Source organism: Cetorhinus maximus, unplaced genomic scaffold (genome assembly GCF_964194155.1).
Source record: "Cetorhinus maximus unplaced genomic scaffold, sCetMax3.hap1.1 HAP1_SCAFFOLD_140, whole genome shotgun sequence".
Classification (NCBI taxonomy): Eukaryota; Metazoa; Chordata; class Chondrichthyes; order Lamniformes; family Cetorhinidae; genus Cetorhinus; species Cetorhinus maximus.
This window is the reverse complement of record NW_027596136.1, coordinates 446,870-464,427: the sequence shown is the minus strand read 5'-3', so window position 1 is coordinate 464,427 and position 17,558 is coordinate 446,870. Positions and strand designations below refer to the sequence as shown.

At 54.5% G+C, this 17,558-nt stretch overlaps 1 protein-coding gene across 2 annotated transcripts in view; it reads left to right on the top strand.

Moving 5' to 3' along the window:
* Nucleotides 1–2,733: 2,733 nt before the first annotated feature.
* eml3 (EMAP like 3) overlaps nucleotides 2,734–17,558 on the top strand; it is an 88,794-nt gene continuing 73,969 nt past the window's right edge. The window contains exon 1 of one of the 2 annotated variants that reach the window (XM_078534912.1): nucleotides 2,734–3,010. In XM_078534912.1, the coding sequence (XP_078391038.1) occupies nucleotides 2,983–3,010 (28 nt within the window). In that variant the 5' untranslated portion in view covers nucleotides 2,734–2,982. The remainder of the gene's footprint in view (nucleotides 3,011–17,558) is intronic. The other variant, XM_078534913.1, reaches the window with a different exon arrangement.

Genomic DNA, 17,558 nt, shown 5'->3' with positions numbered 1-17,558 from the left:
AGGACAAGGGCAGCAGAGAAATGGGAACACCACCACCTGTAAGTTCCCCTCCGAGCCACTAACCATCCTGACTTGGAAATTATCGGCCGTTCCTTCACTGTCGCTGGGTCAAAATCCTGGAACTCCCTCCCTAACAGCAGTGTGGGTGTACCTACACCGCATGGACTGCAGCGGCTCAAGAAGGCAGCTCACCACCACCTTCTCTAGAGCAATTAGGAATGGGCAATAAATACTGGCCTAGCCAGCAAAGCCCACATCCTGTAAATGAATAAAAACAAAAGCCCTACAACCCTCCAAGATCTCTGCGCTCTTCCAATTCTGGCCTCCTGATTGTCTCCCGATTTCCATCACTCCAACACTGGTGGCCATCCCTTTAAATTCTGGGGCTGTAAGTTCTGGAATTTCCTCCCTAGACCTCTCTGCCTCATCGTCTCCCTTTAAGATGCTCTTTAAAACTGACCTCTTTGACCGAGCTTTTGGTCAGCTGTCCTGAGAGCTCTTTGTGGTACAGCGTGAAATTTTTATTCAATAATGTACCTGTGAAGTGCCTGGGGACATTTTTACTGCTTTAAAAATGCTATAGAAATGCAAGTTGCTGGTGTAGACTGCGGAGGTGAGCACAGGTTTTAAAAATGCTATAGAAATGTAAGTTGCTGGTGTAGACTGCGGAGGTGAGTACAGGTTTTAAAAATGCTATAGAAATGTAAGTTGCCGGTGTATACTGCGGAGGTGAGCACAGTTTTTAAATCCACTTTGCTGTTGTGTCACAAAATCTGTTCTCTTGTGTGGCAATAGCATAAATTCCTACTCCACCCACTCAAATACCTTTCCAAATCCTAGGGAATTATCTGTTCAAGTGGGGTAGTTCATCATTCTGGGGTGCCACTCCCAAGGGATTAAGGTGTCCCTAGTCTTTGCGGGTGTTTCTGGGTTAATGGCTGTAGGTATCAATCAGAAAAAAATGAATAGGAATCTCACCCTGGGCTCCACAACATGCACGGAGTTTGGTCATTCTGCTTCAGTGCTCTAAAGGACAGGAGTCCTACCTGTTACAGCATCACCGCCATAGAACCATAGAAAGGTTATGGCACAGAAAGAGGCCATTCAGTCCATCGTGTCTACACCAGCTGAAAAAAACTAGCTGCCTATTTTAATCCCACTTTTTCAGGGCACTCCCTCGCTGCTAGTCCTCTGACAGCGCAGTGCAGCGCTCCCTAAGTACTGACCCTCCGACAGTGCAGCGCTCCCTAAGTACTGACCCTCCGACAGTGCGGCGCTCCCTCAGTACTGACCCGCCGACTGTGCGGCGCTCCCTCCGTACTGACCCTCCGACAGTGCGGCGCTCCCTGAGCACTGACACTCCGACAGTGCGGCGCTCCCTCAGTACTGACCCTCCGACTGTGCGGCACTCCCTCAGTACTGACCCTCCGACAGTGCAGCATTCCCTCCGTACTGACCCTCCGACTGTGCGGCACTCCCTCCATACTCACCCTCCGACTGTGCAGCGCTCCCTCAGTACCGACCCTCCAACTGTGCGGTGCTCCCTCTGTACTGACCCTCCAACAATGTGTCACTCTCTCAGTACTGACCCTCTGACAGTACATCTCTCCCTTCGTTCTGACCCTCTGACTGTGCGGCGCTCCCTCAGTCCGGCTCTCCAACTGTGCGGCGCTCCCTCTGTACTGGCCCTCCAACAGTGTGGCGCTCTCTCAGCACTGACCCTCTGACAGTGCATCTCTCCCTCCGTACTGACCTTCCAACAGTTTGGCGTTCTCTCAGTACTGACCCTCCGACAGTGCAGCACTCCCTCAGCACTGACCCTCCGACAGTGCGGCGCTCCCTCAGCACTGACCCTCCGACAGTGCAGCGCTCCCTCAGCACTGACCCTCCGACAGTGCAGCGCTCCCTCAGCACTGACCCTCCGACAGTGCAGCGCTCCCTCAGCACTGACCCTCCGACAGTGCGGCGCTCCCTCAGCACTGACCCTCCGACAGTGCGGCACTCCCTCAGTACTGACCCTCCGACAGTGCGGTGCTCCCTCAGTACTGACCCTCCGACAGTGCGACGCTCCCTCAGTACTGACCCTCCGACAGTGCGACGCTCCCTCAGTACTGACCCTCCGACAGTGTGGCACTCTCTCAGTACTGACCCTCCGACAGTGCGGTGCTCCCTCAGCACTGACCCTCCGACAGTGTGGCACTCCCTCAGTACTGACCCTCCGACAGTGTGGCACTCTCTCAGTACTGACCCTCCGACAGTGCATCTCTCCCTCTGTACTGACCCTCCGACAGTGCATCTCTCCCTCTGTACTGACCCTCCGACAGTGCGGCGCTCCCTCAGTACTGACCCTCCGACAGTGTGGCACTCTCTCAGTACTGACCCTCCGACAGTGTGGCACTCCCTCAGTACTGACCCTCCGACAGTGTGGCACTCTCTCAGTACTGACCCTCCGACAGTGCATCTCTCCCTCTGTACTGACCCTCCGACAGTGCAGCACTCCCTCAGTACTGACACTGGGTTAAGTTGTCAGCTTCTATTGTGGATTTATAGAGAGTGAGCGTTGGACCTTGTCTCTGAGCTATGCGTGCGAGCAGTTCACAGAGACAATGTGGACAACAGTGGGCAAAGTTGGGAGGAGGAAAGTGAGGGGGAGAAGTGGGGAGTTGGAGAGAAACTTTCAGCCAGTCAATATTGAGAGGCGGTGCTTACTGACACACACACTCTCTCTCTCTCTCCATCTCTGTGAAGTTTGGCGACAGTTCCCTCATCCTGCTCTTTTTTTTTGTTCATTTTTTTTTGTTTGCAGCTGGCTCTATCACATGGCCCAGGGCCCTGACTCTGATTGGGCAGCGGTAAGGTGTCTTTGATCAGTTTCACTGGGATCTTCCTGTTCGCCTGGATCTCTAAGGTGCAAATGTTGACGGCCAAGGAGCTCTGCCTCCCAGCGACACAGACTCCAGCCGCCCGAGCCCTGTCCCAGGGATGGAGAAATTCGCAGCCAACAGTTTGGGTGAGTTTAGAAAGTTTACAACAAACATTTTTTTTCCCCTTTATTGCGTCGGAAAGGAAGGCGAGAGAATCAGGCAGTGAACGTGAAACCATCTGTGATTTGTATCAGCTTTCATTCTCTGCCTTTCAATCCTCTCCTCCCCTTTGGCTCTTTACACTTGGGGCATGTCTGACTTCCCCCCCTCGCCCTGTGGAGTTAAACTCTTTCCCCTCTCTGGCTGAGAACCAGAGGGTTAAACTAGAAAGGAGGAAGTGCCGCCGCGTTTTATTGATGGGTGGGTCAGGACAAGGTTTAAGTGGATTAAACAATTGCATTCGATTAAGATCTTATCGGGTGGATCTTTATTTTGTTTTACTGTTAGTCTAGGTCGCTTCCCCCTCCCCCTCTCCTCCCGCCACTTCCTGGGTCTCAGTGTTTGAAGAGTCAAGTCCTTGGTGCATTGAGTAACAGACTCGTCTAACTTAGAAAGTTGTGAGACCCCACGCCAGACGTGACCCTCGCATTGCAATCCAGCATTCACTGTGGCAGTGCCAAGGGAGCATGGCGCAGTGCGGAGGGGAGCGCTCTGCCAGCAGCAGCACAGTGCGGAGGGGAGCGCTCTGCCAGCAGCAGCACAGTGCGGAGGGGAGCGCTCTGCCAGCGGCGGCACCGTGCCAAGGGGAGCGCTCTGCCAGCGGTGGCGCAGTGCCGAGGGGAGCGCTCTGCCAGCGGCGGCACCGTGCCAAGGGGAGCGCTCTGCCAGCGGCGGCACCGTGCCGAGAGGAGCGCTCTGCCAGCGGCGGCACAGTGCCGAGGGGAGCGCTCTGCCGGCGGCAGCACAGTGCCGAGGGGAGCGCTCTGCCGGCGGCGGCGCAGTGCCGAGGGGAGCGCTCTGCCGGCGGCGGTGCAGTGCCGAGGGGAGCGCTCTGCCAGCGGTGGCGCAGTGCCGAGGGGAGCGCTCTGCCAGCGGCGGCACCATGCCAAGGGGAGCGCTCTGCCAGCGGCGGCACCGTGCCGAGAGGAGCGCTCTGCCAGCGGCGGCACGGTGCCAAGGGGAGCGCTCTGCCGGCGGCGGCACAGTGCCGAGGGGAGCGCTCTGCCGGCGGCGGCACAGTGCCGAGGGGAGCGCTCTGCCGGCGGCGGCGCAGTGCCGAGGGGAGCGCTCTGCCGGCGGCGGTGCAGTGCCGAGGGGGCGCACTGCCGGCGGTGGCGCAGTGCCGAGGGGGTGGCGCACTGCCGGCGGTGGCGCACTGCCGGCAGTGGTGCAGTGCCGAGGGGGGTGCTCTGCCAGCGGCGGCACCGTGCCAAGGGGAGCGCTCTGCCAGCAGCGGCACCGTGCCGAGAGGAGCGCTCTGCCAGCGGCGGCACGGTGCCAAGGGGAGCGCTCTGCCGGCGGCGGCACAGTGCCGAGGGGAGCGCTCTGCCGGCGGCGGCACAGTGCCGAGGGGAGCGCTCTGCCGGCGGCGGCGCAGTGCCGAGGGGAGCGCTCTGCCGGCGGCGGCGCAGTGCCGAGGGGAGCGCTCTGCCGGCGGCGGCGCAGTGCCGAGGGGAGCGCTCTGCCGGCGGCGGCGCAGTGCCGAGGGGAGCGCTCTGCCAGCGGCGGCGCAGTGCCGAGGGGAGCGCTCTGCCAGCGGCGGCACAGTGCCAAGGGGAGCACTCTGCCAGCGGCGGCACCGTGCCGAGAGGAGCGCTCTGCCAGCGGCGGCACGGTGCCAAGGGGAGTGCTCTGCCGGCGGCGGCACAGTGCCGAGGGGAGCGCACTGCCGGCGGTGGCGCAGTGCCGAGGGGGGCGCACTGCCGGCGGTGGCGCCGTGCTGGCAGCGGCACAGTGCCAAGGGGAGCGACGGATTGCCGCCGGTGGCACAGTGCCGAGGGGAGCACGTGGGACTGCTGGCGGAGACACAGTGCCAAGGGGAGCAGGCGTTGCCTGTGGGAGCACAGGGCTTGAGGGGAGCGACGCACTGTCGGCGGCGCAGTGCCGAGGGGTGTACAGTGCCAAGGAGAGCGCAGGGCTTGAGGGGAGCGGCGCATTGCCAGTGGGGATGCAGTGCCAAGGGGAGCGGGCGCTGCCTGTGAGAGCGCAGGGCTGAGGGAAGTAGCGCACTGCTACTGGCGGCACAGGGCTGAGGGGTGCGGTGTACTCCCGGCGGCGGCACAGTGCTGAGGGGAGCGGCACATTGCCGGCAGCGGCACATTGCCAAGGGGAGCGCATTGCCATGGGGAGCGCAGGGCTTGAGGGGAGTGGCGCACTGTCGGTGGTGGCACGGTGCCAAGGGGAGCGAGGGGCCTGGCGGCGGTTGTGCAGCACCGAGGGGCCGGCGGTTGTGCAGCGCCGAGGGGGGAGAGGGGCCGGCGATTGTGCAGCGCCGAGGGGGGAGAGGGGCCGGCGATTGTGCAGCGCCGAGGGGGGAGAGGGGCCGGCGGTGGTGCAGCGCCGAGGGGGGAGAGGGGTCGGCGGTGGTGCAGCGCCGAGGGGGGAGAGGGGTCGGCGGTGGTGCAGCGCCGAGGGGGGAGAGGGGCCGGCAGTGGTGCAGCGCCGAGGGGGGAGAGGGGTCGGCGGTGGTGCAGCGCCGAGGGGGGAGAAGGGCCGGCGGTGGTGCAGTGCCGAGGGGGGAGAGGGGCCGGCGGCACAGTCCTGAGTTTGTGTTGCTGTGTTGAAGATTCCACCTTTTGGACGAAATCTTCAAAGGCAGACACAAAAAATCCCATGGGCACCACGGGGAGAAGAGCGGTGGATGGAGTGGAGTTCGGTTTGCTGTGGTGGGTGGTTAAAATAGATCATTTGCTTATTATCTCAAAGCTGTTTCTGGAATCTTGCCGTGTGAATTTTTTTACGTCGTCATAGTGATTACACTTTTAAAAAAGTAAAAAATCATTGGCCCTCTATCCAGCTCTACCTGTCCCACCCCCCTTAAACCAGCTTATATTTCACCTCTTTTCTATTATTCCTTAGTTCTGTTGAAGAGTCATTTGGACTCGAAACGTTAACTGTGTTCCTCTCCGCAGATGCTGCCAGACCTGCTGAGTTTTTCCAGCTATTTTTGTTATTGTTTTAAAAAGTTCCTGATGGGCTGTGATGCACTTTGGAGCGTGTTGTGGTGGTGAAAGGTGCGAGAGGAATGCAAGGCTTTGTTTTCTTTCTGAAACTTTGCTGTACATTGTGGAAAAAAACCAAAGGTGAAACTTTGAAAACATCGACTTGACAGCAGGATGGAAATATATTGCATGGTGTGTTGGCTAGTGGAATATCTCACTCCTACATGCATTGGCTGTTGATTTAGTGTTAATGCATCGTCTATGTTTTTCAGTCTGATCAGGTGAACTGTCTGTGTGTCTGGCTCACTTTTGTGCTGCCCACACGTCCATCCCAGGCCATACAGGCGTGATGGATGTATTCACTGTAACTCAGAGCTCGCTCTGTAAGCTGCAAGTCATCCAAAACTCTGCTGCCCATATCCTAACCAAGATCTGTTCACCCAGCACACCCCTATGCTCACCTACCTACTTTTACTCCCTGTCCAGCAATGCCTCGTTTATAATTCTTATCCTCGGATTTAAATTCTCCACAGCCTCCTCCACCCCTCCCTATCTCTGTAACACCCTCCAGCCCCTACAACCCTCCCTATCTCTGTAACACCCTCCAGCCCCTACAACCCTCCCTATCTCTGTAACCTCCTCCAGCCCCTACAACCCTCCAAGATCTCTGTTACCTCCTCCAGCCCCTACAACCCTCCCTATCTCTGTAACCTCCTCCAGCCCCTACAACCCTCCCTATCTCTGTAACCTCCTCCAGCCCCTACACCCCTCCCTATCTCTGTAACCTCTTCCAGCCCCCACAACCCTCCCTATCTCTGTAACCTCCTCCAGCCCTTACAACCCTCCCTATCTCTGTAATGTCCTCCAGCCCCTACAACCCTCCCTATCTCTGTAATCTCCTCCAGCCCCTACAACCCTCCCTATCTCTGTAACGTCCTCCAGCCCCTACACCCCTCCCTATCTCTGTAACCTCCTCCAGTCCCTACACGCCTCCCTGTCTCTGTAACCTCCTCCAGCCCCTACAACCCTCCCTATCTCTGTAACCTCCTCCAGCCCCTACAACCCTCCCTATCTCTGTAGCCTCCTCCAGCCCCTACAACCCTCCCTATCTCTGTAACCTCCTCCAGCCCCTACAACCCTCCCTATCTCTGTAGCCTCCTCCAACCCCTACAACCCTCCCTATCTCTGTAACCTCCTCCAGCCCCTACACCCCTCCCTATCTCTGTAGCCTCCTCCAGCCCCTACACCCCTCCCTATCTCTGTAACCTCCTCCAGCCCCTACAACCCTCCCTATCTCTGTAACCTCCTCCAGCCCCTACAACCCTCCCTATCTCTGTAACCTCCTCCAGCCCCTACAACCCTCCCTATCTCTGTAACCTCCTCCAGCCCCTACACCCCTCCCTATCTCTGTAACCTCCTCCAGCCCCTACAACCCTCCCTATCTCTGTAACCTCCTCCAGCCCCTACAACCCTCCCTATCTCTGCAACCTCCTCTAGCCCCTACAACCCTCCAAGATCTCTGCACTCCTCCAGTTCCGGCCTCTTGAGCGTCCCCTGTTTTCCATCGCTCCACCATTGGGGCCCTAATCTCTGGAATTCCCTCCCTAAACCTCTCCGCCTCTCTCTCTCTCTCTCTCTCTTCCTTCAAGACTCTCCTTAAAACCAACTAAAAGCTAAATAATGCAGACGCTGGAAATCTGAAATAAAAACAGAAAGTGCTGGAGAAACCAAGCAGGTCTGACAGAATCTGTGGGGAGAGAAACAGACTTAACATTCAAGCCCAGTTTTAGGAACATTGGCACAAAGGAGCACGAGTCGGGCATTCGACCCCTTGAACCCGCTCCGCTATTCAGATTGATCATGGCTGATCTTCTACTTAGCAATGCCATCGTTCTGCACTATCGCCATATCCCTCGATGTAGTTGGTATCCAGGAATCTATCAGCTTCTGTTTTGACGATGGTGACAGCTCGCTGGGATAGAGAATTCCAAAGATTCACCGCCCTCTGACTGAACAAGTTCCTCCTCATCTCAGTCCTAAACGACCTACCTCTTATTCTGAGATTGTGTCCCCTTGTTCAAGACTCTCCAACCAGGGGACACATCCTGCATCTACCCTCTCAAGCCCTATAAAAATTTTGTACACTTCAATGAGGTTCACATGTCATCCTTCTAAACTCGAGAGAATACAGGCCCCGTCTCCTCATGGGACAGTCCTGCCATCCCAGGGTTAGTCTGGTGAACCTTTGTTGCACTCCCTCTATGGTCAGTATATGACTCATCTTTGGGACAGAAGAGAGGTAGGGATGTGATGGGTGTTTGTGCTGTTGAAAAAGGCGGGAGAGGCATGTGGAGGAAAAGAGCGGGTCAGGGATAGGTTAGAGGATAGGAGAGATTAAATGACAAAGATGTCATGGAACACAAGACAAAGGGAGGTGTAATAGTATTAAAGACACAAGTCATTGACCCAGGGTAGGTGTTAATAGCAGAATAAAGATCAGCGTTGTCTGGAAGCAAAAACATAAGAACAAGGGTCTCCTTAAAACCAACCACTTTAGCAAGAATTTTGTCACCTATATCTATCTCCTCAGGTGGCTAGATGTCAAATTCAGTCTCATTTACTCTCCTGTGAAGTTCCTTGGAGCACTTTACTTTGCTAAAGATGCTATACAAATTGCAATCCATTGTTAGGTAACCTGACATAAGAATTATAGGCACGAAAACAAAAAATGCTGGAAAAGCTCAGCAGGTCTGACAGATCTGGTCTGAGAGATGCTGTCTTTCCACAGACACTGTCAGAGCTGCTGAGTTTTTCCAGCATTTTTTTGTTTTTGTTTCAGATTTCCAGCATCTGCAGTACTTTGCCTTTTATATAAGAATGATAGATTGGTTTCAGCACAGAAGGAGTCCATTCAGCCTTTCTGTCCTTCCCAGATCTCGTGGTTAAGGTTGGGTTCGGCCTAACTATTAGATTTGCAGCAGTTTTAACAAGGTCAGGAGGCTTTAGTGTTTTTGGGAGGAAGTGAGAATGTGAATGGTATAAATATTCAACAGAACTGTTCTGTTGAAGGGTCATGCGGACTCGAAACGTTAACTGTGCTCCTCTCTGCAGATGCTGCCAGACCTGCTGAGTTTTTCCAGCTTTTTTGATTTTGTCCCGCTTCATACTGTTTGATTTGTTTTCCCCCTGCGCCCTTCCCCCTGCGCCCTACCCCACCCCACCACCCCTCCACTCCGAGCCTTCCCTACTAGAAGATGTTTCCATTTGTGGGGGAGACCAGAGCCAGGGGCCATCAATATAAGATAGTGACTAATAAATCCAATGGGGAATTCAGGATAAACTTCTTTACCCAGAGAGTGGGGATAACATGAAACTTGCTCCCACAGGGAGTGGTCGAGGTGAATAATATCGATTCATTTAAGGGGGAAGCTGGATAAACACATGAGGGAGAAAGGAACAGAAGGACATGGTGATGGGGGGAGATGGAGAGGGGGCTGGGAGGAGGCTCATGTGGAGCTGAAACACCAGCAGATGGGCTGAATGGCCTGTTTCTGTGTAATTCTAGGTGAGAGCGGAGGTCTGTATGAAAAGCCTGAAGTTGAGTTGTAAGGGTGTAGGGAGTGTCAGCCTCCCCTTGTATTCCATACACACCACTCGTGGAGGCACAGTTGATATGGGGAGAATTGGCATCTGTTGTTTTTGACACGAGGCTATGGGACAGAGTTTGCTGATCAGCGAAGACTGTACCTTTCAAAACAGGAAATTGAAAATATTGCTCAAATTTCTAAACTTGATAAGAGCAGATGTCAGTCCCAGGCAGTTTCAGCAGGTGCAAGTGTTCAGAGGAGGAGGAGAAAATAGCAAACTCTAATATGTTAATGATTCTGTGGCTGAGTGGGCAGCAGTCTCTCTTCCTCACTCGTCTCTGAGTCACAAGGTTGTAAATTTCAGCCCAGCTCCAGAGACTTTTGCAACATATCTAGGCTGATGCTACCTGGTGCCCACACTGGAAGCGCACCGGGCTGTCACAGGGGGCAGCACCGAGGGAGTGCTGGGCTGTCACAGGGGGCAGCACCGAGGGAGTGCTGGGCTGTCACAGGGGGCAGCACCGAGGGAGTGCTGGGCTGTCACAGGGGGCAGCACCAAGGGAACGGGGGGCAGCGCCGAGGGAACAGGAGGCAGCACCGAGGGAACGCCAGGCTGTCACGGGGGAGGGGGGTAACAGTGCAGGGCTGTCACGGGGGGCAGCGCCGAGGGAGAGCCGGGCTGTCACGGGGGGCAGCGCTGAGGGAGTGCAGGGCTGTCATAGGGGACAGCGCTGAGGGAGTGCCGGGCTGTCATAGGGGACAGTGCCGAGGGAGTGCCCGGCTGTCACGGGGGGCAGCGCCGAGGGAGTGCAGGGCTGTCATAGGGGACAGCGCTGAGGGAGTGCCGGGCTGTCATAGGGGACAGTGCCGAGGGAGTGCCCGGCTGTCACGGGGGGCAGCGCCGAGGGAGTGCAGGGCTGTCATAGGGGACAGCGCTGAGGGAGTGCCGGGCTGTCATAGGGGACAGTGCCGAGGGAGTGCCGGGCTGTCATAGGGGACAGTGCCGAGGGAGTGCAGGGCTGTCATAGGGGACAGCGCTGAGGGAGTGCCGGGCTGTCATAGGGGACAGTGCCGAGGGAGTGCAGGGCTGTCATAGGGGACAGCGCTGAGGGAGTGCCGGGCTGTCATAGGGGACAGCGCCGAGGGAGTGCCGGGCTGTCATAGGGGACAGCGCTGAGGGAGTGCCGGGCTGTCATAGGGGACAGTGCCGAGGGAGTGCCGGGCTGTCATAGGGGACAGTGCCGAGGGAGTGCAGGGCTGTCATAGGGGACAGCGCTGAGGGAGTGCCAGGCTGTCATAGGGGACAGCGCCGAGGGAGAGCCGGGCTGTTATAGGGGACAGCGCTGAGGGAGTGCAGGGCTGTCATAGGGGACAGCGCTGAGGGAGTGCAGGGCTGTCATAGGGGACAGCGCTGAGGGAGAGCCGGGCTGTCATAGGGGACAGCGCTGAGGGAGTGCCGGGCTGTCATAGGGGACAGCGCTGAGGGAGTGCCGGGCTGTCATAGGGGACAGCGCCGAGGGAGTGCCGGGCTGTCATAGGGGACAGCGCCGAGGGAGTGCCGAGCTGTCATAGGGGACAGCGCTGAGGGAGTGCCGGGCTGTCGGAGCATCAGCGCAGTCGGAACTGCCGTCTTTCAGGATGAGACATTAAACCGAGGCCCCGTCTGCCCTCTCGGGTGGGGGTAAAAGATCCCATGGCCACTATTGGAAGAAGAGCAGGGGGGAGTTCTCCCCGGTGTCCTGGGGCCAATATTTATCCCTCACCCAACATCACTAAAAAATAGATGACCTGGGTCATTGTCACATTGCTGTTTGTGGGATCTTGCTGTGTGTAAATTAGCTGCTGCGTTTCCTACATTACAACAGTAAAAGCATTTGAAAAGTACTTCATTAACTGTGGAGCACTTTGGGTCATCCTAAGCTTGTGAAAGGTGATAGATAAATGAAGTCTCGCTCTTTCTCTCGTTAAGGACCGTATCCAAGGCTGTAAAATATCTATCCTGCTTTTCGCCAGATTTTTGCAGACACTCTGGGGATTCTCTGTTTTCCCCTTTTTTCCGGTCTTGTATAGGATGAAATGAATGAGCAGCCGGCAACACTGTCTGGAATTTAAGGCAACTTTGATCCAGGATCTCTGAAAGTGCCACTTAAGTATTTCACTTTTTTAATGGGATCTATTTGTCTGCTGCTCTCCCCGCTTCACCCCTGATTCTTCTGATTCTGCTTAGTCCTTAGATCCCGCTGCTGTGCCCTGGGGTCAATCTCCATCCTTCACTCACTCCTTCCACTCCACCGCCTTTGCCACCTTTTGGCCTCATCTGTGCCTTTGTTCTCATCAACTCAACTATTCCACTCAGCTTGTCTGCCCTCTCGGGTGGGGGTAAAAGATCCCATGGCCACTATTGGAAGAAGAGCAGGGGGGAGTTCTCCCCGGCGGACTGGGGTCAATATTTATCCCCCAAGCTGCAACAACAACACATGTTTATATAGTAGCTTAAATGTAGTAAATCAACACAAGGGATTTCACAGGAGCATTATCAAAGTTTTAATACCGAGACATCTAAGGAGATGCGAGTTAGGTGACCAAAGACTCAGTCGAAGGTTTTAAGGAGCGTCTTAAAGGAGGAGGGAGAGAGGCGGAGAGGTTTAGAGAGGGAATTCCAGAGCTAAGGGCCTAGGAGCTGAAGGTGGCACGAAGGAAACTGGGGGATGCGCAAGAGGCCAGATTTGGAGGTGCGCACAGATCTCGGAGGGTTGTGGGGGCTGGAAGATGTTACAGAGATAAGGAGGGTTGTGGGGGCTGGAGGAGGTTACAGAGATAGGGAGGGGTGTAGGGGCTGGAGGAGGTTACAGAGATAGGGAGGGTTGTTGGGGCTGGAGGAGGTTACAGCGATAGGGAGGGTTGTAGGGGCTAGAGGAGGTTACAGAGATAGGGAGGGTTGTAGGGGCTGGAGGAGGTTACAGAGATAGGGAGGGTTGTAGGGGCTGGAGGAGGTTACAGAGATAGGGAGGGTTGTAGGGGCTGGAGGAGGTTACAGAGATAGGGGAGGGGTGTAGGGGCTGGAGGAGGTTACAGAGATAGGGTTGTAGGGGCTGGAGGAGGTTACAGAGATAGGGAGGGTTGTAGGGGCTTGAGGGGGTCACAGAGATGGGGAGGGTTGTAGGGGCTTGAGGGGGTTACAGAGATAGGGAGGGTTGTAGGGGCTGGAGGAGGTTACAGAGAAAGGGAGGGTTGTAGGGGCTTGAGGGGGTTACAGAGATAGGGAGGGTTGTAGGGGCTGGAGGGTGTTACAGAGATAGGGAGGGTTGTAGGGGCTTGAGGGGGTTACAGAGATGGGGAGGGTTTTCCTAAATTCTCTTTAACAATCACCTGATGTTATGCAGATCAAACTGTTACACAGAATAGTTTGACAAGTTTGGAACCCAGAATACACTGCGGCGAGCAGACAGATGGCACTTGTTAAACATTGAAACCCAATTACAGTGAGCGCTGCACAGATGGCAGACGCCAGAATCGTTCTACACCACTTCATAAGAACTTGTGTATAAGTGCATGAGGCCAGTTACCCCTAAGCCAGTGTAACAGGCTCATTCAAATCAATAAAGAACGGTCCCCACATTGTACAACATAGAGAAACTGTCCTTAAACCTGCCTCACTTTTAACATCAAAGTCTAATTCTACGCCAGCACACACAATCAACCACCTAACTCTCACTGGGTATCATTCCTTGGCTGGCCTTGCTATACAAGTATGGGCTGGGCCATGTCCTCATTGGCCAGCTGTTTGACCGTGGGAGCCATCACTGCCATCCAGCTGTTCTGGTATTCCAGCTGGATCACCGGATAGTGATTGGGAGCAGGAATCCTAGGTAATATTCCCACTAAGCCCACCATCCGAGGGTGTTGAAGCTAGCTGTGGGTCAGCTGACAGCACATACTGTGGATAAAACCTCAAGTGTTCAAGAATGAACTTGCATTTCTATGGCATCTTTCACCACCACAGGACCATCCCAAAGTGTGTCTCAGACAATGAGGGAATTTGTTTTGAAGTGTGATCACTGCTATAATGTAGGAAACACAGCAGCCAATTAGTGCACAGCAAGATCCCACAAACAGCAATGTGCAAATTCCCATATCATCTATTTTTAGTGATATTGCTTGAGGGATAAATATTGGCCCCAGGACACAGGGGAGAACTCCCCCCTGCTCTTCTTCCAGTAGTGGCCGTGGGATCTTTTACACCCGCCCGAGAGGGCAGACGGGGCCTCGGTTTAATGTAGAATGCACAATGGAGCAGGGGATTTGTATTGCCTGGGCGGTGAGGGTGCAGGAAGGATCTCTGGGATGGCAGGTGGTCCACCACACTAGCTGCTTCCATTCCCCTCTCCCACCTCCCCCCCCCCCAAACATCCTTTTCTGAAACTAATCCTCAATGCGTAAACTCTTCACCTGGGGACCTGGGGCCACTGAGCTACTCGGAGCATGGGCTCCCAGCCTTTAGCACTCTAGTCTTGGTCAGCTTAGCTGACTCTTATTGGGGTAGAAATAATTGGCCTCAGCACCTTTGGGCTCAGGGGAGAGGAAGAGTCAGGGATCACTGTGAGCTGAAGCCTGCCAGATGCTGGTGGCTAGTGGGTGTGGTGCAGTCTCCCAAGGTCAACTGTCTGGATGGTGTCATCTCTGTGACTGGTCTCAAATCAGAATATGGCACCTGTGAATATAGAACTGAACCCCACGGAACAAACAACACCTTTGAGGAGGGGGAAGGAGGGAGGAAGGGAGGAGAGTTGCTCTGCTGCTTCAGAGAGACTTAAGATTTCATGTGGCTGCAGTGCCAGGAGCCTTGGGCAGTATTTCTCCCACTTGCTGCCTCTGATGTGTACTAGCTGCTGAACACAATGCTTTCTATCAACTACAACTTCCACACACACCACCTCCCTCCCACCTGCCTACTTATTCACAAGTCCTGCTCGGTCAAGTTGAACGGGGTCAGTTGAGCACTTGGCGATGTTGAACTTGGGCTCTGGATCTTGCAGGCTGATTGAGAGTCCTGCTCCTGACTGTTGTACTCTCCCTCCCATTCCCCTGTGGAGTGACTTTGCATGATCAATCCTCTTAAATTCCTCCTTTAATCATTTGAAGATGTCTTAATGTAAACTGGCTCCTGATCACAGCCCAGGAAATCTGCCAGGTCTCCCATTTCTGACAGAGATGAGGAGAATTTTTTTTTTGAGGGTCTTGAGTCTTTGGAACCCTCCTCCCCAGAGAGCGGTGAATGCAGGTCACTGAATATTTTTAAGGCAGAGATAGATTCTTGACTGACAAGGGAGCTGAAGGATATTGTGGGTAGGCAGAATGTGGAGTTCAGGCCACAATCAGATCAGCCGTTACCTTATTAAATGGAGGAGCGGGTACGAGGGGCGCAAGTGGCCTACTCTTGCTCCTGATTCGTATATTCATATGGATGCGCACCTGCATCTGTTTCTATCCAGCTTTGAAATCATTAAACAGAACGATCGATGTGCTGGGCAACTAACAGTTTTGTGAGAGATAGAGTGCCCCTGGACAGTGAGAAACAGGCTCATTACGGAGGCATGACTATGGCAGATTGATAGCAGCACTGAATCCTTCCGACCACCTCTAAAACATGCAACACAAAGGAAGGCCATTCAGTCTTTCATGCCTATGCCAGCTCTTTGAAAGAGCTATCCAATTAGTCCCAGTCTCCCAGCCTGCAAGTTTTTCTCCTTCAATTAGTTATCCAGTTCTCTTTTGAAAGTTCCTATTGAATCTGCTTCCACCTCCCTTTCAGACAGCGCCTTCCAGTTCAAAAATTGATGCAATTTTTTTTTTTTAATTCCAATAATCTCCCCCTCTGGTTGGTCTGCCAATTAAATTCACTCTGAAGACTTTCTAACTCAGAGGTGAGAATGTTACCCACTGAGCCACAGCTGACACATCTAGTGAAGGGGGAGCAAACGTGTAAGTCTGGTTGAAATGGAAACTGTACCTGGTTTCAGGAACCAGCTGTGCACTCCATATTAGAGGAAGGAAGTGGAATATTGGAGGGGGGGAAAGTGCAAGAGGCCGCTTTCTGCATCGAAGAACTCTGGAGAGGATGAAGATGAGGAGGGTGGGAGATGTGGAAGAAACTCTTCAATTTTTTCTGGGTTTGGAGAATTGAATCGGGGGAGTTCTTTTGGCCACATTTGCCAACTCTGCTCATATGTTCAGATGTACTCGTGGAGATTTATACCAAACCTCACACCACCAACTGCCCCACCTTCACATTCTCACAAGTGGCTGCCCATTCTTGTGACAATTCATTTTCCCAGTCAATTAGAAAGTGATTTGATAGGGTCTGCTCCTGGTTCCAGTTTGGTTGACCGGGCCTGCTCCTGGTTCCAGTTTGGTTGACCGGGCCTGCTCCTGGTTCCAGTTTGGTTGACCGGGCCTGCTCCTGGTTCCAGTTTGGTTGACCGGGCCTGCTCCTGGTTCCAGTTTGGTTGACCGGGCCTGCTCCTGGTTCCAGTTTGGTTGACCGGGCCTGCTCCTGGTTCCAGTTTGGTTGACCGGGCCTGCTCCTGGTTCCAGTTTGGTTGACCGGGCCTGCTCCTGGTTCCAGTTTGGTTGACCGGGCCTGCTCCTGGTTCCAGTTTGGTTGACCGGGCCTGCTCCTGGTTCCAGTTTGGTTGACCGGGCCTGCTCCTGGTTCCAGTTTGGTTGACCGGGCCTGCTCCTGGTTCCAGTTTGGTTGACCGGGCCTGCTCCTGGTTCCAGTTTGGTTGACCGGGCCTGCTCCTGGTTCCAGTTTGGTTGACCGGGCCTGCTCCTGGTTCCAGTTTGGTTGACCGGGCCTGCTCCTGGTTCCAGTTTGGTTGACCGGGCCTGCTCCTGGTTCCAGTTTGGTTGACCGGGCCTGCTCCTGGTTCCAGTTTGGTTGACCGGGCCTGCTCCTGGTTCCAGTTTGGTTGACCGGGCCTGCTCCTGGTTCCAGTTTGGTTGACCGGGTCTGCTCCTGGTTCCAGTTTGGTTGACCGGGCCTGCTCCTGGTTCCAGTTTGGTTAAGCTGTTCCAGTACAGCTGCAACACTGGCACCTACCCAGCTATGTGGAAAATTGCCCAGCTATGTCCTGTCCACAAAAAGCAGGACAGTTCCAACCGGGCCAGTTACTGCCCCATCAGCCTACTCTCCATCATGAGCAAAGTGATGGAAATTGTCGTCGACAGTGCTATCAAGTGGCTCTTACTCAGAAATAACCTGCTCAGTTTGGGTTCTGCCAGGGCCACTTGGCTCCTGACCTCATTACAGCCTTGGTCCAAACATGGACAAAAGAGCTGAACTCCAGAGGTGAGGTGAGGGTGATAGCCCTTGACATCTGGGGGAGGCGATGGTGTGGTGATATTGTCGCTGGACTTGTAACCCAGACGCCCAGAGTAATTCTCTGAGGACCCGGTTCGAATCTCGCCATGGCAGTTTGTGGAATTTGAATTCAATAAAAATTTGGAATTAAAAGTTTAATGATGACCATGAAACCATTGTCGATTGTTGTAAACGCCCAGCAGGTGTACTAGTGTCCTTTATGGAAGGAAATCTGCAGTCCTATATGTGACTCCAGATCCACAGCAATATGGTTGACTCTTAAATGTCCTCTGAAATGGCCGAGCAAGCTACTCGGCTATATCAAACTGCTACAAGGTCTCAAAAAAAGGAGTGAAAGCAGACGGACCACCCATTATCGACCTAGGCACTGGAAATGACAGCAGCAAACTCAGCCCTGTCGACCTTACAAAGTCCTTACAAAGGGTGCAGAATATTCTCTGGGTGGGGTACTTCAATGTCCATCACCAAGAATGGCTCAGTAGCACCACTACTGACCAAGCTGGCCGAGTCCTAAAGGACATAGCTGCTAGACTGGGTCTACGGCAGATGGGAGGGAACCAAT